The 25116-nt window shown below is 43.0% G+C and overlaps 1 protein-coding gene across 1 annotated transcript in view; it reads left to right on the forward strand.

Annotated features, from left to right (window-relative positions):
- Positions 1–23036, forward strand: part of efl1 (elongation factor like GTPase 1) — an 86540-nt gene extending 63504 nt beyond the window's left edge. The window contains exons 18-23 of the mRNA XM_080436339.1: positions 8130–8262; positions 8703–8820; positions 10117–10321; positions 10920–11449; positions 16857–17041; positions 22665–23036. Of these exons, the coding sequence (XP_080292465.1) occupies positions 8130–8262; positions 8703–8820; positions 10117–10321; positions 10920–11449; positions 16857–17041; positions 22665–22853 (1360 nt within the window). The 3' untranslated portion in view covers positions 22854–23036. The remainder of the gene's footprint in view (positions 1–8129; positions 8263–8702; positions 8821–10116; positions 10322–10919; positions 11450–16856; positions 17042–22664) is intronic.
- The last annotated feature ends 2080 nt before the right edge of the window (positions 23037–25116 follow it).

The following is a 25116-nucleotide window of genomic DNA, read 5'->3' on the forward strand; positions in this document are numbered from 1 at the left end:
AACTACTTTCTCCTATTACTAGGCATGCATCATCAATACCCATTCTTTCCCTGCCAATACTGATTCAGAATACTGACTTATAGGCTGATACCTCAGACCTGATTTGACCTCAGTGCCGTTACTCATCACTGTAGGCTTTAGGGAATTGGGTGTGGGCTAATCCTTTATTTTTGTTGCCAGACCCAAGGGGTCGGGCTTACATGAGGCTTTGTATCTGTTTCGTCCATACATGGGCAGGGGTCATTTGTCCTCCGGCCCCAGCCAAAAAAAAGTTCGTGACGTCCCCTTTCGTCACGAACTATTCATGACATCATGAACTTAAGTTATAAAGTGGTTTGTAGGTGTGTTACATACTAGGACTTCATTTTGGGTCTGGCAGAACCAGGTCTCCTGGTCTTGTTATCACATGGCTGTCTAGAACAGCATTTGTCTCTATGTAGTGTATATGTCACAGGGAGATTGGAGAACCAGGGAGATTGAAGACAGAGCGCTCGTTTTTAGGCACGGGCGAGGCGGGGCTTTGATGCAACGCGGACCTGTCTTTTGTTGTTCCCCCCCCACGTAGCAACCAGGAAGCTACGCTAGGGGAACGCTGAACACGCGTTCACACGCACACGTGATAATAGTTATTGTCCATGACGGAGGCGCGCCGACTCAGCAGAGCTTGAGGCCGAGGAGGCGCGCCCTCGCGCCTCCAGGCGCGCCCTCGCGCCTCCAGGCGCGAGTGCCCGCGCTGACCGGCCGATGCTCTGCTAGTCGAATCAGCGCCGTCCGAGTTGTGAACCGATAGGGACAGAATAGTTCTTTTCATGGATCTCTGTGTGTGTGTGTGTGTGTGTGTGTGTGTGTGTGTGTGTGTGTGTGTGTGTGTGTGTGTGTGTGTGTGTGTGTGTGTGTGTGTGTGTGTGTGTGTGTGTCAGGGAGAAACTAAAACAAAAGCCAGAACACAATAAAAGTATCTTAACAGTCCTGCTTTCAATAAACCAATTGAAAGCATGTGCGCGTAGGTGTGTGTGTGTGGTCGCGGCCATATATGTTTGTGTACTTTAGTTGGGAAGCCTGGCTCGTGGCTCCCTCTAGTGTTGTTTCTAAATTGAAAGCATGAGCGCGTGTGTGTGGTCGCGGCCATATATGTGTGTGCACTTTAGTTGGAAAGCCTGGCTCGTGGCTCCCTCTAGTGTTGCTTCTACAGAATTGCTTGGGGGGCGGTGAAAACGAGTGCTCCTTCTCCAATTTCCCTGGTTCTCCAATTTCCCTGGTTCTCCAATGTCCCTGTAACATATATACACTGTCTGTCCTCTCAAAAGCTGTCCAATCACAGCTCATGGTGCTATGTGAATGACATCATAAAACAGAACCACCTCCATAAACAAGATGTACAAGCGCAACAAGTAAATGCCTGGTGAAATGAAAGTCAGTATGTAACTTGTGTTGTAGTTGATATGTATGTATTTCTTACTAACTACCAACATTGTTCTTGTGGTGCATTTTTGTCTGTCAGCATTTATAAAGATTGACATTCCATTTGGCCAAAGGAGACGGACCCTCACCAACTAGTCAACATGCCCACAAGTTGCCACTTTGTCAAAACAGGCTGTGCAAAAATAGCGATACAGCTGAGTATCACCATGTCATTTTTCACGATACTGTTTTGATTATCCAGACCCTCATATTGATATGTATTATGTATCCAGGGTTTAAAGTTCTCTGGCTCTACGCTGCAGACACGCAACTTTTACATTCCCATACCCTTCAAGGAAGCCGTTCCCGAAATGAGCACTGAGGTCCCAAATGGCAATCGCCACAAATCATGTAGCCTTTATAAAAATAAAATACTGCTTCTTATTTGGAAATACTGTCAGATGTTTCCCGCACACATTTATCGTTGTCGTTCTCATGCCTAGAAGGGATGGCCCGTCAGCAGTTTATATTCCATAACCTGGAGGAACTCCACTGGATTTAGTTGGTTGTCTAAAGTTGCTCGCAAACTCCACGATAACGATCATGTCATGTGACACTGTGCAATGGGAAATTGTTTCAATCGTGATTATCCACCTTGTCGAACTGTTCGTGTTGAATTGAGTCTACTTGTCACATTGTGCAACAAGACTACGACCTACGTCAGTCGTCAGCTGACTGACTGTAGCGGGACAATGTGTTTTACTTTGAGAAAAAAAGAATGGATGAACATTTTTACCTGATCTTTACTTGGTAGAGGAGGGTTGGCAATTCTCCAAAGGTAGCTCCAGACGTGATCTCCAGCCATTCTTCACAAACACCTGCAGGGACTGCAAATAGACTTTCAGATAGTGATGGATTCCCTGTGCTTTAACACATGAAACCTGTGAAAAGTGTGGCAGTAATTGTTCCGTTAAAGGTAGCAATTTCTGTTAACACAAACATCCTCCTTCCCTTTATATTGTGTGTAAAGCCAACTCTCCACCGCACCGATATCGGCCCGACTTGGCCGCGAAGCCGTTGGAAAGCGTCTCCTGCCGACAACCTGCCGACAACCTGTTGTAGATTGCGCCTAGCCGTCGGGTCGGGACTTCTATAATACCGTCGATCAACGGCCATGCAGGTTCGGTCGTGTCCCGACCGGTAGAGCCGCCGATAGCCGTGGGGTAGTGAAGTGAATCAAAGCATGGGTAGAGAAACGGTTGTTGCCCCTTCCCTAGCCCCTGCAATCGGTGTTACCATGTCGGCTTATTATAAGCGACTTTGGGCTTCTTTTTCTGTAAAGTTGCTTGTAAAAACTGGTAGTTGCGGGTTGTGTTTTTCTGGGCTTGTTTCTAAAGTGTAGTTGCTTATTTAGGCTTGTTTCCAAAAAAAAAAGAGGTTGTAGTCCTCAAAACCCCACCCCAACCGCTGTGATTGGCTGAGACGCACGAAGGGAGCACTTGTAATGCACAAACAATCCCTCGTTTTCTGTCATGTCCAAAATTAAATAAATTTTGAATTAAATCAGTTTAAAATGATCCTAATTTTAAACGTTTCACGTTTCTCTTTGGGTCCATAAAAAAAGACATCCAGGAAGAGGGGCGATACACTGGAGATTTTGGGATACATGTTTTTAACTGCACCCAGGAAATGGATTTCCAAAGTGGATTTGTTGACAACTTGCCCATAGTATTTTGTTTTTTTGTTTAGTTGTGTTTTTTTTACAATTATTCGTAGCTTTACAACCTCATACTTGTAAGTCACCCTGAATAAGGCCTTAGGTTTTAGACGTTTAACAGGCATGCTAAATGTCTAAAAGTATAATTGTGAAATAAGGCTTGCAGAAGACATTGCTGAAAATCAGTTTACTCTGTCTTGCTCTCTGTCTGTCTGTATAACTATCCATCTGACTCCCCTTCCAGCGCACACAGAATACTGACTCTGCACTCTCAGATGTGCTGTTGTTCCTTTTACAACTAGTAATTACCAAAGCCTTGTAACTGTGAGCAGTGCTTGACATCAGACATGGAAGGGGGAGCCAAGTTCATAGAGTTCAAACACATTTCAGAGACATCAGACCAAAAGATGCAGTAAAATCAAAGGTGGTGGGGATGGAGAACACACACACACACACACACACACACACACACACACACACACACACACACATACACACATACACACACACACACACACACACATACATACATACATACATACATACATACATACATACATACATACATACATACATGTATACATACAAATACATACAAATTTAGGGGCGGCCATAGCTGAGTGGTTAGTGAGCCCGCCTAGGGAGCCAGAGGCCCTGGTTGCCCCAGGTACGATTCCAGGCCACGCCAGCATTTGTGTCGATGAAATGAAATTTGTCCCTGAGCAAGACTCTTAACCCCTAATTGCTCACAGGCCCTCATTGGAAACAAGCCCGCAAGGACTTTCATGAACGTCCTGTTAAAAGGAATTATCCTTATACATACATACAAACACAAGTCAACACTTAAAAATGGACTGCACTGCTTCCTGCACTCCTGTGACACGTCAAAATGCTTCGGCCACAAGGACATCTAAAACCACTTGATTCATAGTCAGCTCTTTACCAGGTAAATCTTGGGCCACAAGGACATCTAAAATCATTTGATTCATAGTCAGCTCTTTACCAGTTAAATGTTTTGGTGTGTGCTTCATTTGGGAGTGAGTTACAGTTTACTATCTATCATGTCAGTGTTCTAGTTTGTACCCGGATTCCATGCCGTTGCCTGGTGCGCCATATTTGTGGCATTCCAGCTGAAAAAGGGGGGCATATCTAATGGCGTTGCTATGTTTAGAGCTAGGCCAGACAGCTTGGGAGCACGACAGGAAGTCAAGGCAGAGATCAGAGCAGGACGGGGCAGAGGCTGTCTGGCCGGCCAGCTGATTGGCTGGCTGGCTGGCGGGTGGAAAGCGCTGGAGCTCTGATTGCACTGATACCCGTCTGACCCCATTGTGACATCACTCACAGCCAGCCTGGCCTGTGGCCAGTCAACACGCTGAGCTCAGAATGGGGTCAGCCCTGCTCAGACACTCACGCGACACAAGACTTTGACATCATAGCATCAGGGGTCTGAGGGGAACTCAGACTCTCTCTCTCTCTCTCTGTCTTATTGTCTTGGTCTCTCTACGTATCTGTCCACTGCCTCACACACTGCTCTTGTTGCCTTGTCTACTTTTCCTCAGAAGTGGGTCAACCGCCCAAGTCATCTGAAGTTGTGCACGTTAAGTGGTTGTGTGTAATGTCATTAGTGCATGACTTAGCACACCAGAGAGAGAGAGGTTTAAAGAGAGAGATACGGAAACAAACAATGAGAGAGCACGAGAGAGATCAACCGCCAGAGTTTCCCCGCGCTCTCCAACACTAAGCCTGTTTGCTGCAGGAAACCTCTAAATTGCTCTTCATTTTAATGTCACCGCAATAAACCCATTTCCTGTATGCAAAGTCATGTTTTTAGAACTTTCAAGGGCCTCGTTAAAATAAACATCACAAGAGTGGGTGAGAGTGCAGTTTTCAAGTGACGCATATTTTTAAGTAGTGTGAATTAGCAATCGAGTTTTTAGATAATGTTTCAGATCCATGCTAAATATATATATATAGATGTTAAGGATAATGATAGCTGTTAGTGTATGCATCAATCAACACAAAAGCAGTGGGTGTGTAGTACCATCATGTCTTTATGGTGTGCTTTGTATAAATGGTCAGTATGCATGTGACATATTTCTAATCAATATGAACTGCAGAAGGATTAGAAACCAAATTACAGCGGCTGGGGGGGATTAGCCATTTTTTTCTGTCCAGTTTTTCGGATTGTTTGTCCCTAACTGGATTAGATGCAGGTGCGTGTGTGTGTGTGTGTGGGGGGGGGGGGTGAGTGAATGAGTGTTTTAAGAGGAGCATAATGCTGTCTCAGCCCAGCGTCTGCTTAAAACACAGAGACATATACAGAGACCTTTTTAGTAATGCCCCACTGACCCCTGGGTCAGCCAGGAGCATCTGTGTTGGTCAATAACCCGCCCCCCCCCCCCCCACACACACACACACACACACACACACACACACACACACACACACACACACACACACACACACACACACACACACACACACACACACACGCAGGCAGGCATACTGAAGGCTGTGTGGTGTTTTTGTTTTGTTACTAATTGGTGCAAGTGACTGGCTTGTGTGTAAGTGATTCCCAAACCGGTTGTCCTCAAAACCCCGCCCCTAATCGCTGTGATTGCCTGAGGCATGCTGAGGGAGCGCTCGTGATGCACGTAGGGAGGGCTCATTTTGTTTCACATGACTGAAATAGCAGAAACAACTGACAAGTGTCAACAAACAAAATGACTGCTTGTAGCTTTGTACCTGTGTTTACATGGAAAGGCAAAAGGAGTATGTTCATGAGCTAGTTTGACCTCGGTTGACGGCACCATCATCGTCATCGTTGTTGTCTCTTCATGCTTGGACCAGATGCCAAATTGGCTGCAGAGCTGCCGTCAGAGTGTCTGTGTAAACAATATTGCAGAGCAGCCATGTGTTGTCCTGAGATGACACTGTCTATCCCGGGGACAAGTCTTATTCACGCAAGCTTTTCACACAGTAAAATCCTCAGTGTTCATTTCGGGTCCATGTGCTTACATTTTATACTCTCTGATGGATACATTAATGGATACATTAATTGAGTATTTTACTGTATGAGGCTACGATTTTTCATTTGTTTACATTTTGGTTTGTTTTCAACAGTAGTTGCCCAACAACTAGGTTAGAGATGTGTGTGGTACTGGTCGGAATTTCAACTGTATTTGGTTGTGTTACTATTTGCAGTGTGGATATTGTCCAGTCTCTTCCTGTGTGGTTTATAAAGATGTAATGTCCTCAAGACAGATTTAAAGCAGAGATGGAGCAATGGCATGAATTATGTGAGGTGGAATATATTACAGTATGTTTGGCTGACCGTGGTTCCTCTAATATCAATTTTATTCAACATATAAAAGGCTCTTAAATCTCGCTCACTCCTCTTTCTGGGATGGTTTATCTTGTTTTTCCTTGCCTTTTTATAACCTAAGCACTAGAGATGCCAGAAACTGCTCCAAATCGAATTTGAATATTCTACTGCCTTGGCGAAGATTTATTCGACTATTCTATATTAGTATATGTTTTTAGTTTAGTATATTATACTCACATGGTCACATAACATCCCTACTAAGCACATGCTGAAGGTTACAGGACTAATATGTGTGTGTGTGTGTGTATAATACATCTACAGTATATATATCGTTGCTGTTGGGCAGAAACCTTGTATCTCCATATTTCAACTTGTTATGTTTTTTCGTAAATTAATTGCCCTACTTCATCATACAAAAGTGTTGCACAAAAATAGTGAATATATATATGTGTGTGTGTGTGTGGTGTGTGGTGTGTGTGTGTGTATATATATATACACAGTATATGTATGTATTTATGTATGTTAGGGGTGGGACGATATATCGATATCGCGATATATCACGATACTTTCTCCCGCGATAAATAATCGATATACTGCCGAAAAGAATCGATATTTTGTTTGTTTTTTGTTTTTCCTACTCTGTATTTGTGTACCGGTAATGATGATTTTGAACTGTTTGGTGCTATTTTATGTGTTTATGAATTGAATACAAGGACTATCGTGATATATCGTTGGTGAAACTTCATGCAATATATCGTGATATTGCAATATGTCGATATTTTCAGATATCGTGATATATCGTTGGTGAAATTTCTTGCAATATATATCGAATATCGTGATATCGCAATATATCGAATATCGTCGAATATCGTGATATATATTGTTATCGTGGGCCTAATATCGTGATATATATATCGTATCGTGAGGTACCCATATCGTCCCACCCCTAATTTATGTGTGTACACCAGCGCATATGTGTGTACACCAGCGCATATCCATTTCTTTCTTTCTTTCTGCCTTCCTCTGTGTCTTTCTTTCTTTCTGCCTTCCTCTGTTTCTTTCTTTTTTCTGGATTTGTTTTGTTTTATTTGTTGTACCCTGAAGGCTATGACTAAAGCTATGGACGGTACCTGCGATGCTTCCTCCAAGCTCTTTTTGTTTTGTTTTCTTAGTGGAAGAAATAGTAAAGCAGAGCCCAAAGGCAATTTAATACACTCTCAACTGGGGTTCAGGGATCCCATTATTATATGTACAAGTAAAGTAAACTAGAGAATGTAGAAGAATTTCAATTTAAATGGTGTCATCTCTATAGCTATAGCACATAGATAGTAAAGGAATTCCGGACTAAATAACCTACCATATCGGACATTTAGTGTAATACTAAGAATGTTCTTAGATTAGGGTCCTAGAGATAAGAACCTTTGCAAATGGGGGTCTGTGGCCTATTGCATATTAAATTGGGCGTTATTATCTTTAATAATAATATATTTGTATACCTTTTTTTATCTTTTATATTTAGATTTATTCCTCTATCATTCCTTTTTAAATAGTTTGGAAACTAAATATATTTCCCCAGGGTAAATACTTCCATTGTTGTTAAGGCTGCTTGATTAAATGGAGGAATTGTCCTCCCAGTGAAATGTGTTCATCATATACAACAAGAGCTTTACTTTTGTGTGTGTGAAGGTTCGCCAAGATAGAGATCACCGCATCAGAACCCATCATTCCCTTCAGAGAGACAGTGGTGCGTCCTCCAAAGGTGGATATGGTCAACGAGGATCTGGGCAAACAGCAGAAGGTGTCTGTTGCTCTTCACCAGGTGAGAGCAACACACACAGACACAATTCCACATGACAAGAGCCTAACCCTGAGCAGAATACAGTGGCAAATCGAGGACTTAAAGGGATGGTTCACCAAAAAAAAAAAAAAAATCTATCAATTAGTCACCCTTGGAGACTTGAATTCATGGATATTGTTTTGTTTTTGTCGCAAATAATTTGATGAGTAGGCAGCGGTTCCGGTAGGAGACACAAAGGAAACTATTTGTGTCTCCTACCGGAACCGCTGCTGGTCATCAAATTGTTGGCCTAGGAATACGACAAAAACTAAAAACATATCCATGAATTCAAGGGGTGACTAATCGATTAAAAAAAAGACATTTTGGGGATTTTTAAGGATGCTTTCAAGCTGGTGAATATAGTTAAGAATATCATGGGAAATAGGTGTAAAATATGTGTGTACACACTTGTGTCTTACAAGGTGAAAGAGGAGACACGTTTGTCTGACACACTACATCTGGACCCCAGTGGTCTGGTGACCCTCACTACCCCCAACAGACTGGCCACTGTGGGGGTCCGCGCCATCCCCCTGCCTGAGGGTAAGACTGGGATACACACACAGGCCAGGACAAAGCATTGCTCTTCCGTATTTCAATATTTGCTTTTGATAAACATTTTGTGTCACATAAAACCATATCCCTCATTCTCTCCATCCCTCTGGTCCACGTCAGTATTTTTGTTTGTCAATGGATATTCAGCAGTCGAATGTCATTGGTAAAGAAACGTTATTAAGCCATCAGTTGCTCTGTAGCAACCTTGACTGATCTCAGACCACCTCATGGTGGACGCATTCCCCAGATCCTTACCATAATCTTAACCAGACCAAACCCATGCGTAAAGGTAGGGCAAGTGATATTTTTGGGTTAAAACAAAAAGTATTTTGTTAAAAGGTTAAAGCACTATATTCTGATAGTAATCATTGCTATAGAGTGTTTGTTCAGTAACAGGAGTCTCCCCGTCTCTCCAGCTCTTTAATAAACAGAAAATACATTTTCCAGTAGGTGTCAAAATCTCAGCCAATCAGGAGAAAGTACCCATTTTTAAGCTTCATTTTATAGTGTTCCAGTTCCAATTTTGCCTGCTCTTAGTGTCATCACTTCCAATTTCACTTGTTTAATCTATATCCTGATTGAGTTCTCTATCCTGATTGGATAAAATTGGAAATGAAACTGACACTGAAACAAAAATGCATTTTCTGTTTTATAAAGAGCTGGAGAGACAAGGAGACTCCTTTTACTGAACAAACACTCTATAGCAATGAGTACTATCAGAATATAGAGCTATTTAACACTTATTTTAACCAAAGACAAATTGAAAATCCCTTACCCTACCTTTAAACTTAAAGTCCAGATGAAATGCTGTTTCGAGGGATATGAGTGAAACAGGATAGGAACATAAGAATGAGAGGAATTTGATTTGAAGTTGAAAAGTGGGCTTATCATAACAAACATGGAGAATTGCAGTTAAACAATAATTAACTATAAGTAAAGGAAAAATTATATTTCTGCACCATGTTCTGTAAAAAAAACATTTTCATATCTACGCATTTTAGACAACATATACGCCGATACCGATAGGCCAAAGCTTTCAAGCTGGTGAACATACAGTAGTTAATAATATTATGGAAAATGTCAAATATAATATGTTTCCAGGTTCCATGTCTAACCTTAGCTAAAATTAGTTTATTAAACCACATCAAACCCATGCCTAATCTGTATTAATGAAACGGCACCAAACCCATGCCTAAACTGTATTAATGAAACAGCACCAAACCCATGCCTATACTTAACCATCAGCAAGTTCTATCAATTTGATCTTTTTGTTTTGCCTGTTAGAGGTGACCCGTCTGTTGGAAGGAAGTTCAGAGTTGGTGCGGACCTTGGAGCAGGTTAATCTGTCTTTGAGGGAGGGGAGGACCATGGATGTGAGCCCCAGGACCCTCGAGGCCATCACAGGACTCAAAGCCAAGCTGGAGAGCTTGCTGCAAGGGAGGAAGTGGAGGAATGCAGTGGAGCACATATGGGCCTTCGGACCACGCGGGTATGAAGTTATCGCTAACTTTATTTTTGTGTCGTCTATTTTCGGATACAGTAGACTTTTCTAATCAAGCCGCACTTTTACATGCATTAAAATGCAACCATACTATGACAAAAAACTGTACTCTTGTATTTAGTGTAGCATTACCTATCCGAAGCACGTTTCAAGATAAAATGATTTTCATAGCGTAGTGAAATGAATGGGCTTCATCGACGACCAAACAAACTGTGGTATGCATCAGTAACGTCAAGTATGCAGTCAGTCATTGGCAATAAGCTAAACATGTCAGTCCACTGTATATAATCCTTTTAAGCGATGTGGAACTTTGACACAACCTTGTGTTGTATAGCAACTGGCATGATACAAGTTCAAATATTCTTGATAATCTTTATCTGTTTCTTCTGTGGTTCGTGAAGAGAACAACTGGGAATAGCGATTCCATTCACTCAAAAAGGTAAGCAATTACGCCATACAATGACAGTGAATGGAATCGCCACTTCCGGTCGTCCGACAGATGAAGATTGACAATATTGGGGCTTATATCATGCCCAGGCAGTTCGACATTGCTTTAAAATAACGTTGCTGCTCTTGTTGTGTTCAGGTATGGACCCAACATCCTGCTGAACAGTGTCGAGGGCTACCAGAGGCCATCTGTGTGGCAGTGTCTGGACAGAGAAGAGAGAGCAGGGGAGCTTGGCAGCCGGGCTCTCAGAGACATTGACAACAGCATTGTCAGCGGCTTCCAGCTGGCCACTCGGTCGGGCCCCATGTGCGAAGAGCCCTTAATGGGAGTCTGCTTCTCAGTAGAGAAATGGGACATGAAGTCCTTGTGCCATCCTCAGAACCAGGACTCTATGGAGGAAGACTACATGTCCCATGAGGCTGAGCCAAAGAATGAGGGCGAAGCCCAGGGAGTGGGTGAGGTGTCTCCCCAGGCAGAGGCCATGACGGCAGTGGAGAATCAGGCTAAACGCAGGGTGGAGCCAGGGTCTGTGGACTGCTATGGTCCTGTGTCTGGCCAGCTGATTGCTGCTATGAAGGAGGCGTGTCGCCATGCCTTCCAGGCCAAGCCCCAGAGACTTATGGCTGCAATGTACACCTGTGAGATCATGGCTACTGCTGAGGTGCTGGGTAAGAGTCAACAAACACAGCTGTCACACATTGAGGAAATATGAACATAGAAGTGTACAAATGGAACCCAATGTACTGCGGGTCCAAAGGGTTCCATTAGTGTTAAATTAACAATATTACTGTGCAGGAGAATAGAGGGTTGTTTACCAATCTAAAATAGAGATTCTGAAATTGCACTTAAAGGGGTAGTTCACCCAAACATGACTTATTTTCTATCAATTACACACCCCATGGAGACTTGAATTCATAGAGATTATTTTTTTTTGGTCACATTCCGAAGCCAATAATTTGATGACCGGTGGAAAGATGCTAATGTTGCCGGTAGGCGACTCAAAGTTGACGCTTTGAGTCTCCTACCAGAGCCGCCGCCGGTCATCAAATTATTGGCTTAGGAATGCGACAAAAACTAAAAAATTCAAGTCTCTATGGGGTGTGTAATCGATTTTTTAAAAAGTCATTTTGGGGTGAACTTATCCCTTTAACTAAAATTAACTCATTTGACATAAGATGGGTTACAGTTCTGTTTCCAGTGTCTTAGGGCAGCAGTATTTTTTCGAGTGCCCAGCGTAAGAAATAAAATATAACTATATAAAATGCTGACGATTATGATGATAGTGCTAGATTACTTCACGGATCGCAAAGCTTGTGTCCAATGTGGTGAGTGAACAGAAATGACAAGCCGCGCTGTTCCAATTTTTTCTATTCTTGCTATTCATAATATAGTGATCATTAGTTGATGGCTGTGTGCGCATCGCGCTGCCGCATGGCTGCATTTTGAGCAAACAACGCGCTGAGCAACAGACACCGATATAGCCTATCATACAGTCTGTGCGCTGTATGCAGATAAAATACATTTACTGCAAGCACTGCCACGGAAAGAAATATAGCCTACCGCTCCTTGCAAACAGCCAACCAGAGAGCTCTACCCCTGCTCTCTGTCCCTTCTCCGCCACCCCGCTAATACTGACAGTCGAAAGCCGACGAGCGATGCCTCACTACACCCGACGACCTGTCACGACAGTGTACACACCGCCTTTCCTAACAGATTTTCGGCCACAGGCGCCTTACAACACTTACCAACGCCGATGTCGGCTTGGTGTGTTCCTGCCTTTATATGACACCAGCATATCCTGCCATTGTTATTTGCACCACATATATTAATAAAATCATGAAGTATTAGTCATGTTATCCATTTTCTACTCCGGTCCCACCCCCACGTTTACTGAGAGAGCAGGGCCTCCCAAAATGTCTAAACTAAAGGCATCTTTTCAGTGGCAGTGCAAATGGTTCACCAGCCGGCACCTTCCACCATTCAGCCTTGACTAATGCTCCAAAAACAACAACCCTAAATCGCCGTCCTCTGAAAGCTATTAAGATGAAAATGAGGCTTGAAATGCCGTTTAGCGTGTTGGTAAACAATATCTACAGGCTTGTTAGCAGCCGCAGGAGCTCGTTAGACAAAGTGCTTTGTCAGCCGAAACGGAGCATACTGATAAAGAGAGTTATTGCCTGGCATTTTCCCCAAATCCTTGGACTATTTGTACCCCTACCCCAGCCTGGTTGGTGTAAGGATGGTATGGATACTGCTTTTTTTCTCCTGTCAATATCCATCTGCTAAATTCATTGTTCAGTATCATTCAGGTCAAATTCAATCATTTTCTAGTGGAAAAAAAGGGGCTAGCATCCGGCTTGTAAATTGAGGCAATATAGGAAGTGTGACAGTTCATATGAATGGCCTGTAGTCTCGCTGTTTCACCGCTGTTTCACCGCTGTTTCACGACTGGTGTTTGCAAAAGCAATTAGGCTCTATTCAAGCGGATGGGTTTTTGGACAAACTTTACACTTGATTTTATTACCTTAACACATTCAGTGCCACAAACGTAATATTAAAGGTAGGGTAAGTGATATTTTTGGGTTAAAACAAAAAGTATTTTGTTAAAAGGTTAAAGCACTATATTCTGATAGTAATCATTGCTATAGAGTGTTTGTTCAGTAACAGGAATCTCCCCGTCTCTCCAGCTCTTTAATAAACAGAAAATACATTTTACAGTAGGTGTCAAAATCTCAGCCAATCAGGAGAAAGTACCAATTTTTAAGCTTCATTTCCAGTTCCAATTTTGCCTGCTCATTTCTTAGTGTCATCACTTCCAATTTCACTTGTTTAATCTGTATCCTGATTGAGTTCTCCATCCTGATTGGATAAAATTGGAAATGAAACTGAAACTGAAACGAAAATGCATTTTCTGTTTTATAAAGAGCTGGAGAGACAAGGAGACTCCTTTTACTGAACAAACACTCTATAGCAATGAGTACTATCATAATATAGAGCTATTTAACACTTATTTTAACCAAAGAAAATCACTTACCCTACCTTTAAGTTTTTTACAAATACATCCTTTGAGTGCCATAAACGTAATATCACGTTTTCTTTTTTTATTAAAAAAAAAAGAAAATCCACAAGAGGGCGCTCTAACGCAACTTATGAATGATCCTAGGACCCTTTAAAAGGGAATGGACGGATGTGATGTCAGCCCAAAAAAACGGATGTGCATCCGCCCCAATGATGGAATCTTGAGAAAAAGCTCTAAAAAGTTCGCCGATAAACGGTAAAAAACGCTGGCACTGGATGTACCCTGTTTTAAAAAACCTCTGGCACTGTTAAACTTTGTCATAAATACTATATGCTTCCAGTTGCTAGTTTAAAGTCTTCTTTCAATCACCATGATATGCGTTTTGGTAAATTATTGTCCCATTTATTTTAAAATGTATGATAAAGTAGGGTATGTTTCTAGGGTTTCTACTGGTTCTACCGAGTAAAGACCCGCCCTCGCTGCGGTTTCAGCCAATAGCATTACTTTCCGGCTGCATTTCGGAACGGATATCAAGCGGATATAGAAAGATGGCAGATTTGAAATCGCTGCAAAATAGGCTTAATTTACGGTCTGTAGAAACCAATGGCGTGACGCTGTCCATATTTTCCTACGGTCTATGGGAACAAATAACAAAATTGAATTGACCTTGGTAGAAAAAAATATATATATAATCAAATACCGTTGTCTCGACATTTTATGCTGTTAGATTTTAGTACTGGAAAGGTCTCTTTAGGCGGCTTTCCATATACATGGACTTACCTAGCCCCACCCCACACCGCCCACCACAGCGACGGTTTCCACTACAATGAAGTGGGTAGAGTGGTGTGTAAGTGGTACTAAACTGGTGCCTAAAAAGTACCCAGAGTTGGGTAGGTCTGAGCTGGGCTAAGCGGGGCTAAAGCTGTGATAAAGCTGATTGGTCGGCTCACAGCTGTGTCTGTCCACTCAGGTGTCTGTAAAATGTAAACACTACGGTAGCAGTGTTGCCATGTCCACTTATTATAAGCAACATTGGGCTTATTTTTCTGTAAAGTTGCTTGTAAATATTGGTAGTACTTTTACTCCACTACAATTATCTGTGAGAAGAGATGTTTGCTAATCTATAGGGAGGGACTAACATGGTTAGCATACAGATCCGTGTGGGTCCATTATTAAACTCTCAGAGTTAATGTAACATTGTGACTTTTACTGTGTATAGATAGAACTTGTCAATAGGGCTATTGGATCATGTGTGTACTGTGTATAAACAGATATAATCAATAGCTCCTCCATTAGATTGTGTGTAAATGGCAGGGGCCTCATATAAACGGTTTACACTCTTTCCCCCAGCACTTTGGCTAATTGTTCTTTTACCATCATCCCCAGTACATGTGTGTTGGACCTCTGTGGCAATACACATGCGTGTGCGTGTGCATGTTACTCCATGTTTGTCTGTTTAAGGCCTTTAGTCCATGAGCCAGAGCCCCAAAATTGAGCAATGATTATCGAGAGAGATTTAAATATGCAAATTAGGCATTATATAGGAAAATATGCCAGAATTTGCATATTTAAATATACAATTTCAGAAAACTTGTAATACGATAAATCATTGTCTTCATGTAAGTAATCAACTCAGGAAGTTTCATTATAACTCTTTTAAAAATGTTGTCATTTTTTCACCTGTCATGTACGTATGGGGAAAATTACAAAATGTGTGATAACCATGAATAAGCTACTCCTGTGGAGAGGTTATCATATATTTATTTACTTGTATTGACCCTATGAATAATTTAATATAGGTTTGGTTTTGCCCTCTCTTTCGATAATGAAATCTTGTCTGGCTCATGGACTACTTGTATACAGCACTTGTTGTCTTCTTGAAAGTGTTCGCGGCCCACCCATCTGACCACTTAACACTCAGATGGGTGGGCCGCGTGCATTTTCAGAGCATGTTTATTTGAATGATGATCAATCGATTGTGTTCCCGCTTGGATCAATGGAACTAACATGGTGTACTTTAAGTTGTTATTTATTGGTATCACAAAGAAAACACATTTTCAAGGTTTTACAGAAAAAAATAGTATCTTTGTGTCAATTATTTGGGGGCCCACTTGCAATACCCTCGCGGCCCACCAGTGGGCCCCGGCCCACAGTTTGAGAACCACTGGCATTCAGTATGCAGGGGTGCTTTAACTTAAACAATTCAACAGTTTAATGGGTTAACAGCTGTTATCAGTCAACTATTTACAACTGCACAATTAATCAAATAAACCAAAAGGGTCAAATAAAAAGGCCTTACTACTTTTCGAAGTGCTTTTGTCTTGTTTATCTGGCAAAGTCGTTGATTATATCTGTGAAATCAGGTTCACAGAGAATGTCTCTTTCAGTTGACATCAGTGTATGGTGAGAGTCTCTCCTTGATGCATAGTTGATCAAAGTCTATTTTTCACTATGGAAGGTTTCTGTGTTAAAAAAAAGGGAAAACGTTTCCACAACATGGTTGTACAAGTGGTGACTCCTGTCTAGATTATTTTGTTATAACTTTGTAATTACAACTATTATTCTTTATTCCATGACAGCACTGTATGTATTGTTTATTGTGTATTGTTTATTTTCGATCCCCATTAGTGACTGCCTCAGCAGTGACTATTCTTCCTGGGGTCAAACAGTACAATTAAAACATTTACAGTGCAATTAAAAAATATAATTGACAAGCACAAATAAAATAATTAAAGAACCAATACAATTCCCATGGTGGACTATGCATGGCAGGGGCGTCCTCTTCCCTGAGCCAGGCCTAAACCTGACCGCATGTGTCTGTGCTGTGTGGTTGACAGGTGTGTCTGGAATGCATTAAGCTAACTGTGTGTGTGTGTGTGTGTGTGTGTGTGTGTGTGTGTGTGTGTGTGTGTGTGTGTGTGTGTGTGTGTGTGTGTGTGTGTGTGTGTGTGTGTGTGTGTGTGTGTGTGTGTGTGTGTGTGTGTGTGTGTGTGTGTGTGTGTGTGTGTGTGTTTGTGTGTCTGTATTCTATGTGTGTATGTCTTTCATACTACCAGGCCGTGTGTATGGGGTTCTTGGGAAGAGAGAGGGTCGTGTTCTCCATGAGGAGATGAGGGAGGGGACGGACATGTTCATCATCAACGCTGTCCTCCCCGTAGCGGAAAGCTTCGGATTTGCAGACGAGATGCGCAAGAGGACCAGCGGCTTGGCCAGCCCACAGCTGATATTCAGCCACTGGGAGGTGAGAGGAATACAGTATAGTATATATTTATATACTAGATGTCCAGGCCACTACACGTGGCCTTCACACCTAGATTTACACAGGCATTATGTTGTGGACATTTATGTATGGAGTTGTGTCATGGGTTTCATTTATGTTGGTATGTTATATTGATGTAACACCATAACTGTGATGTGTCTTTGTTTTGACCATTCCCTTTCCAATGTGCTGTAAATAAGGTGTCATTCATTTAATCGGGTCATTACACTTGGTTATTAAACAACGTTTCGGCTTCTGTTTTTGTTAGCCTAGCTTAGCATGACAAGTCCAAACGCGATCTTTAAGGCAATGCCCCCAGGGGAAACACCTGCTTTTATGGAGTCCCATTAGCTACTGTAAACGGCAATCAATATACGTGACATGTCAGGAACAAGGTTTCTGTTTGCCGGTATATATCGACCATTGACTGTAAAAAAACATTATTGACCGTTAAATAAAAACATCACCGGACACCATGGCCGGCTGAAAAATACTTTGTTATTATATTATCACCATTAGACTATTATTATTTTGATAATATAACACAACATAGTTTACAAAAATGTTAGCTTACATTGATCCCGACAGCCTGCTGCCTAGTTGCACTGCAGTTATCTGATCCTAGATCAGCCTATTCGTCGCATGATGGTGTCGCACATCGAAAGTATCAGACATACAAGCTCACAGTCACAACGCGTCCCAGCGCACCGCTTTGTGAGCTTGTAGGTGTTTTCGATGTGCAACACCGCCATGCGACGAAGCATAGATCAGGCTTCACAGCTGCGTTTCTCTCCTCCTGATCAGCTGATCAGCGCTGCTGGTAATGCTTTAGGAACAGATTGCATGAGGTGCAACGAGGTGTAATGATCAGTTGGGTGGTTTACTGCACATGCACGCACTGTATCTGCAAACACGCACGTGACGTTTATAAAATGATGGCCAATAAACATATTATTTGGCAGATAAAACATGATCTTGCCGGTCACGGTGGCCTGCCCAAAAGTTGCCTAGCGGAAGTCTGGTCAGGAAACACGTGATGTGTATAATCAAATATGGTTGCCATCCATGTTATGAAGTCTTTAACAGCAAATATTACTAGGACCACTACATAAAATTGCAGATGAATATTTCATATCCCAGAATTCACTTTATTGACTCTACTACTGACTATCCCTATAAACAATTGCCTACAACTTGACACATTGCCATAAAGGTCCAGCCATATGCTAGGTTTTGCCGTGGGATTCTCCTTGCTGGTCTTATTGACTGTAGTTGAACTGTTTCTACATTTTCCAGACCATCTGAAGACATAGACACACACACACACACACACACACACACACACACACACACACACACACACACACACACACACACACACACACACACACACACACACACACACACACACACACACATTACACACACAATGATGTACATGCACTTTTGTGTGCACACACAGGAGTTACGCTTACTTTCCTACTTTTGGACCCTAGTGGACTGCAGTGAATTCCTGCTGCATTAACCCTGTCTACAGATCACATGCATACAGACACACACACTGTGCCAGACAGATCCTGGGGATTGGCTGTGGGTCAGTTAGGCTGTCTGGTTAATGAGATGATTTCCTCCAGGGAGCCTGGCATGATCAAAGCGGAGATAGACACCACATGTGCTTTGGAGTATTCCACCTAACGCCCGGCTCCCTCTAGCACCCGACATGCACATGCACATGCACGCCACAATGGCCTACGTGCCATATGGATGGTGTCAGTTGGGGTAATGGATGAGGCTGCCTGTAAGCCAAGGCACAGAGACACTGTGGATGGTGAGGTGTTGATGGTATGAAACCACCATTAACAACAACAATATCAACATGCAGACTCCCATTCTTTTGTTAATGTAATGGCCAAATGCACCATGAATACACCATCTCTCCCATAACAACCCTTGTTTACACAGGCACACATGCATGCGCATGCAAGAGGGGTGACTACTATTACAGACACGCTGCCCCTCATTACATGTGTCTCTCTGCGACCCAGTAGATTCATTGCAAACCACGTGGGTACAATTCAGACTCACACAGAAACACACACACACACACACACACACACACACACACACACACACACACACACACACACACACACACACACACACACACACACACACACATACATATGCACACAGCAGAGCATTAACCAGCATACGCGGTAGACATGGAAAAACGAGAACCATAAATTGGCTAAAGTGCATGTGTGCACAGCTTTTGGTGTGTGTCTTGCTTGAAAGGTGGAATAATTCAATTTCATGTCTAATTAGAAAACCTCTGACAGGACACAGTGGAGAGTGGTGCACGGAGCCACGCACGTTGTTGAATCCCTTCAATACAGCCTTTGTATCTTAGTGAGGGAGAGACCTCATTTGCACTCCACGCCGTCAAATCCAAAGTGATAATTTAACTCAGAAGAGTGCACAAATGGAACCAAATGTACAGGTCCATTTGGTTCCACTTCTGAGTTAATTTATCACTACTGTGTACCAGCTGAGAGGAGTATTTAAAGCTTTCGTATCTTGTTCTATCCCCATCTGCACTTCCTCCACCCATACCCAGCTCGTGGTATGATCCAACCTGCTAGAATGAGTCAACCATCAGTGGTGATTGTAGGGGGGCTCTGATTAATTTATTTGTCCCTGTTAATGTAAAATTACTCATTTCTGGTAGTTGTGGTTCCTATAGTTACCTCATCTCATGCTGAGAGATTCTGAGACATGCAGTGTCCCAGGAAGCGTGTGTGTGTGTGTGTGTGTGTGTGTGTGTGTGTGTGTGTGTGTGTGTGTGTGTGTGTGTGTGTGTGTGTGTGTGTGTGTGTGTGTGTGTGTGTGTGTGTGTGTGTGTGTGTGTGTGTGTGAGAGAGTGTATGAGTGAGAGTGTATGAGTGAGTGAGTGAGAGTGTGTGTGTGTGTGAGTGAGTGAGAGAGAGAGTGTGTGTGTGTGTATGTGTGTGTGCGCGCGCAAAGTATGGCCAGAGATCAAGAGGTGTCCATTCCAGCGCTTGTTCTAATTGGCTGAGTGTCCGAGAGCCCCTGGCACTCACTAATGAGAGCCTGCAGTGTACTGACAACACATACACACACTCGCCCACGCCTGCAATGTAACCACGTTGTCGTCATTGTGTTTAAGATGGAACATATGTCCACAGTAAAATCATATGTGTTCATTTAACTCTGTACAAAATACAAATGCAACCAAATGGACCCTTAATGGATAAATCAACACTGAAGATTTTACTGTGCATGAACCTCATACAATCGGCAATAAAGAGCCCCTTAGGTCTGAGTACAGGCTGTGATGGACTAGAGCTGATACATGACCCTGGGCCCTTACATGTGTACCATGCCCTCCTGTCACCATTTAAATGCTGGACATCACCCAAGCATCCTCGATGCGCGCACATATTCATGTCTGCGCATATAGACCCCCTACCAGCGCATTGTCACCCGGCCATTGTCTCTTGGCCTTGTTAAAAGTTGTCTGTCCAATTTCGTTAGTGCCAGTTATAGGCATTATCTCCAGGCCGACCCACAGACGCTTACTCACCAGACAATGACAAAGAGTTTGTAGTGAACCTCTCCCCCTCCCCCCAGTCACCCAGCGCCCCACAGCACACTGCTTCAGAGCTGCTGTGAACTGCTCTGAGCTGATGTCAGCATTTCTTCTGACAGCGATTTGATACGGCCCGGGGATATGCTATTAACATATGAATAAGTACGGAGCCGGGCGGGGAGAAGATTTGAATGTTGTATTGTTGTGTAACTGGAGGGGGGGGGTCCACTGATCCTGGACGTTTACATTAGATTTCCATCACAATGGAGCCTTTTGTTGGTCCAGAGCTGTAGAACCTTGTGAATGAGTCTTGTATCAGGAACAGCCATTTGTACATGTGTGCTTGCGTGTATGCACCTTTCATTTGTCTGGCACTGTGTGTGTAGTGCTTTTTGCACTGACCATTTTGTCTAGAAAGATGAGCTGGGGTTAGCGTTAGCCATTTTGTAATTAAATTTAAGGTTAAGTGCGGATCAGGAGAGGAAGTTATAATGTCAATGGAAATTCCTCGTAAGTAATAGCACTTCAGATGAGTCATATCACCTCATTACTGTTATTTGTTCTGTGAAGAGCAAGAGCAGACCATTCGAGAGTTGCGCCTAACGTACGACAACGAGGGCTATGCGTGTGCACATATTTCTTCTGTGTGCCTGCACATGTGTAAACATGTGAGTGCCTGCTTACGTGTTGGTCAGTGTATATGTCCATGGATGTTGGCCCCTGTGTTTGCGTGCGCTCGTGCGTGCGTACTTGTGTCCTTGTATGAGTGGCGGCCCCCTGCTGTAAGCGTGTTCATTCATTCATTCAGTCACCCAGTGAAGCCCTTTACTGTCGAAGCCGCCCCCCCCCCCAAACTAGACACCATTGTGCCTTGGCATATGCTGCTCGTGTGTGTGTGTGTGTGTGTGTGTGTGTGTGTGTGTGTGTGTGTGTGTGTGTGTGTGTGTGTGTGTGTGTGTGTGTGTGTGTGTGTGTGTGTGTGTGTGTGTGTGTGTGTGTGTGTGTGTGTGTGTGTGTGTGTGTGTGTGTGTGTGTGTGTGTGTGTGTGCCTGTGCGCGCACGCTCTGTAATCCGTCCGTTGTAGTTCCCTCTCTGCCATCTGTCCTGGTGCAATTGGAGCCTCTGTCTTTCTGGGCCCCTCAGGACCAGGTGCAAGGGCCCGTTGTTAATGCTGGTACAGTAATTGTACTCTCCATGTGTGCGCAAGTGTGCGTGCGCTTGTGTGTCAGGTCATGGCATTGAAGCTGCGCGTGTATGTAGGAGCAGTAGCAGCAGCAGGCATTGCGTCACCCTCAACCCCCTCTAGAGAACTGCCTGTAAATCAGGACTTGAGCTTGTGCACAGCCTTGCATGCACAAACACATACGCACACACCAACATTTAACACTAGCTCTACTCATTTCCCTTGAGACATAGTGGCACAGCTGTGGACAGAATATGTGTGTGTGTGTGTGTGTGTGTGTGTGTGTGTGTGTGTGTGTGTGTGTGTGTGTGTGTGTGTGTGTGTGTGTGTGTGTGTGTGTGTGTGTGTGTGTGTGTGTGTGTGTGTGTGTGTGTGTGTGTGTGTGTGTGTGTGTGTGTGTGTGTGTGTGTGTGTGTGTGTGTGTGTGTGTGTGTGTGTGTGCGTGCGTGCGTGCGTGCGTGCGTGCGCGGCTGTGAAAGGCTTGATACACTTCGTTGCACGCGGTGTTGCGCAATCCAAAATAGACGATCTACAAGCTCACAAGGTGTCGCAGGCAGGGCGACACAGGCCAGCAACTACTGTTTGTATAAATCACCGTTAAGGGAACATTGTTCTGCCCTGTACAGTCTAGCCTCTACTTGTCAATCCACTGTGAGTTTGATAACAGAAGTATCTATTGTCTTGGGAGAAATCCACTGTGTCATATATAACCCCCCCCCCCCATGCCCTATTCCTCTTTCTTTCACTCCCGCTCTGACTCTCGCTTTCCCTCTCTCACCCTCCTTTCCCTCCTCCTCCTTTCTCTCTCCCAGGTGATCAGCAGTGATCCCTATTGGGTTCCCACGACCGAGGAAGAGTACCTGCACTTTGGGGAGAAGGCAGACTCTGCCAACCTGGCCCTCAAGTACATGAATGCTGTGCGCAGGCGTAAGGGCCTCTATGTGGAAGACAAGCTAGTGGAGCACGCAGAGAAACAGAGGACTCTGAGCAAAAATAAATAGAGACCACGTCCCAACAACATTTTCTGGCTGTGTTCACATCCACTAGTGTTGTAGACAGCGGGGTTTGTTTTTTGTTTGTTTGTTTGTTTTGCCTTGCATAACTCCCTCAGCTGTTAATATAATTAGTTTTTCAAAAACAGGTTGTAACTGTTTTTTGAAGAAAAAAATGGAGCATTAAAGAAATATTTTTCTCAACCTTTCTCTTGTACCTGGTCATTAATTAAAGCATTCAATGGGCATATGACTATGACAAAATTCCTCTTTTTCAGATCCATCCAAGTTAGTTAACTCTAAACTTCCCCATTCTATATGACCTTTTATCATATATTGAATGGGGGAAGTCAAGGTGGAGTGTATTATGTGGTATGGGAGGTGTAAATAGTAAATGAGATACAGTGCACTCACGATTCGAACTTGAAAATTGGGGGGTGGATCCTTAAAGTAGTTAATAATGATAAATAAGGCACAGACAGCACTCCAAATTGACTATTTATTGCCACACAAAATCAACCAAAGTCATACAACAACCTAAGATAATGTTGAACTTTACACTTGATTTTGTTACCTTAGTAAACCTTTTCATAAACACTTTATGTTTTCAATCGGTAGTTTAAAGTCTTTTTTTTTTTAACTAAATTTTTATTGGAACAAAAGGTTTTCAAAAAGACAGACATACATACATGAAAACAAGACAGAACGTAAACAAGTGGGGGGGATAAAAAACAGTAACAAAAACAACAGAATGAAAAACAAAAAAAAATAGTACAAAAAAGACAAGAACGAAAACTTAAAGTCTTTTTTTAAATCATCATGATATGCGTTTAGTAAATTATGGTCCCATTCATTTTTTAATTATTGATAAAGTAGGGTATGTTTCTATGGTTTCTACTGGTTCTACCGAGTGAAGACCCGCCCTCGCAGCGGTTGCAGCCAATAGCATTAATTTCCGGCATTTCGGACCGAATATAGAAAAATGGCGGATTTGAAATAGCTGAAAAATAGGCTTCATTTACGGTCTGTAGAAACCAATAGCATAACGTCCACATTCTTTTATGGTCTATGCTTCCCTGTCATTCCTCTCTGCAGAAGCTTTCATTATCTACTTTGATAAGGTTTATAGTATCAAAACCCCCATCTATTATTAACCCTCTCATGCCTATCATCCTTTTCTCTATCTTATGAGGTCCAGAAACGTGTATTCCTATAGATATAGAATGTTTTTACACTGGTGTCAGAAGTGTGATGGCTGAGATGATCCTTGAAACCCTTCAGCTTCTCCAGGGGAAGGCCGGGAATGCGCTAAATTCAGCTCTCGGAGAGGAGATGGACACAGCCGTGGAGGAAAGCTGCTGCCGAGAGGATGCTCGCTGTCAGGTTATGTACCAGAATATACCGCCTCCCACTCTCCCGCTGGTCCGAGGGCGCCAGTGCATCCCCATTTCGTCATTTGCAGTGATGTCTTATTCATGTTTCAAAGCTGCGGCAGCCTAGGAGATTTATTGAGGTAATTAAACGCAAGAGAGTTGCAGATCCATATGCAGCTCTTGCACCTGTCTGCACGATTCCAACGGAGATTATTCATTACATTACATTACATTACAGTCATTTAGCAGACGCTTTTATCCAAAGCGACTTACAATAAGTGCATTCAACATAGGTAGGGAACGAAAACTACTAATCACCAGAAGTCTTTAGAGCATTATCTGCAAAAACAAGCAACCAAGAGTATACCTAGCGCTAAGGTAAAAGTGCAATATATCAGCTACCTATTTCCTTAAACAGATGAGACAAAATAGCTAAATCAAATGAGCATGAGCTAAAACAAATAAGTGAATCGACTAAACAAGATCCAATAAACAATCCAATAATCCAATAAACAATACAGCAATAGAAAACAAGCGTTCGTACAACTAGTTAACAAGTAGGTCAGGCAGAGAGGAAGGGTAGTGTTTCCTGAAGAGGTGAGTTTTCAGCCTGCGGCGAAATATGGGCAGTGACTCTGCTGTCCTAACATCAGTGGGAAGTTCATTCCACCACTGTGGGGCCAGAACAGAAAAGAGTCGTGACCGTGTGGATCGGCCAGAAGGACCCTTGAGTGACGAGGCAATCAGTCGCCCCGAGGTGGCAGACCGAAGTGGTCGGGCAGGGGTGTAGGCATCGACCATAGCCCGGAGGTAGGAAGGAGCTGTTCCTTTCACTGCCCTATAGGCTAGCACCAGGGTTTTGAACTGGATGCGAGCCGCTACGGGGAGCCAGTGTAGAG

The sequence above is a fragment of the Gymnoscopelus braueri genome (assembly GCF_963280865.1).
Source record: "Gymnoscopelus braueri genome assembly, chromosome: 1".
Lineage (NCBI taxonomy): Eukaryota > Metazoa > Chordata > Actinopteri > Myctophiformes > Myctophidae > Gymnoscopelus > Gymnoscopelus braueri.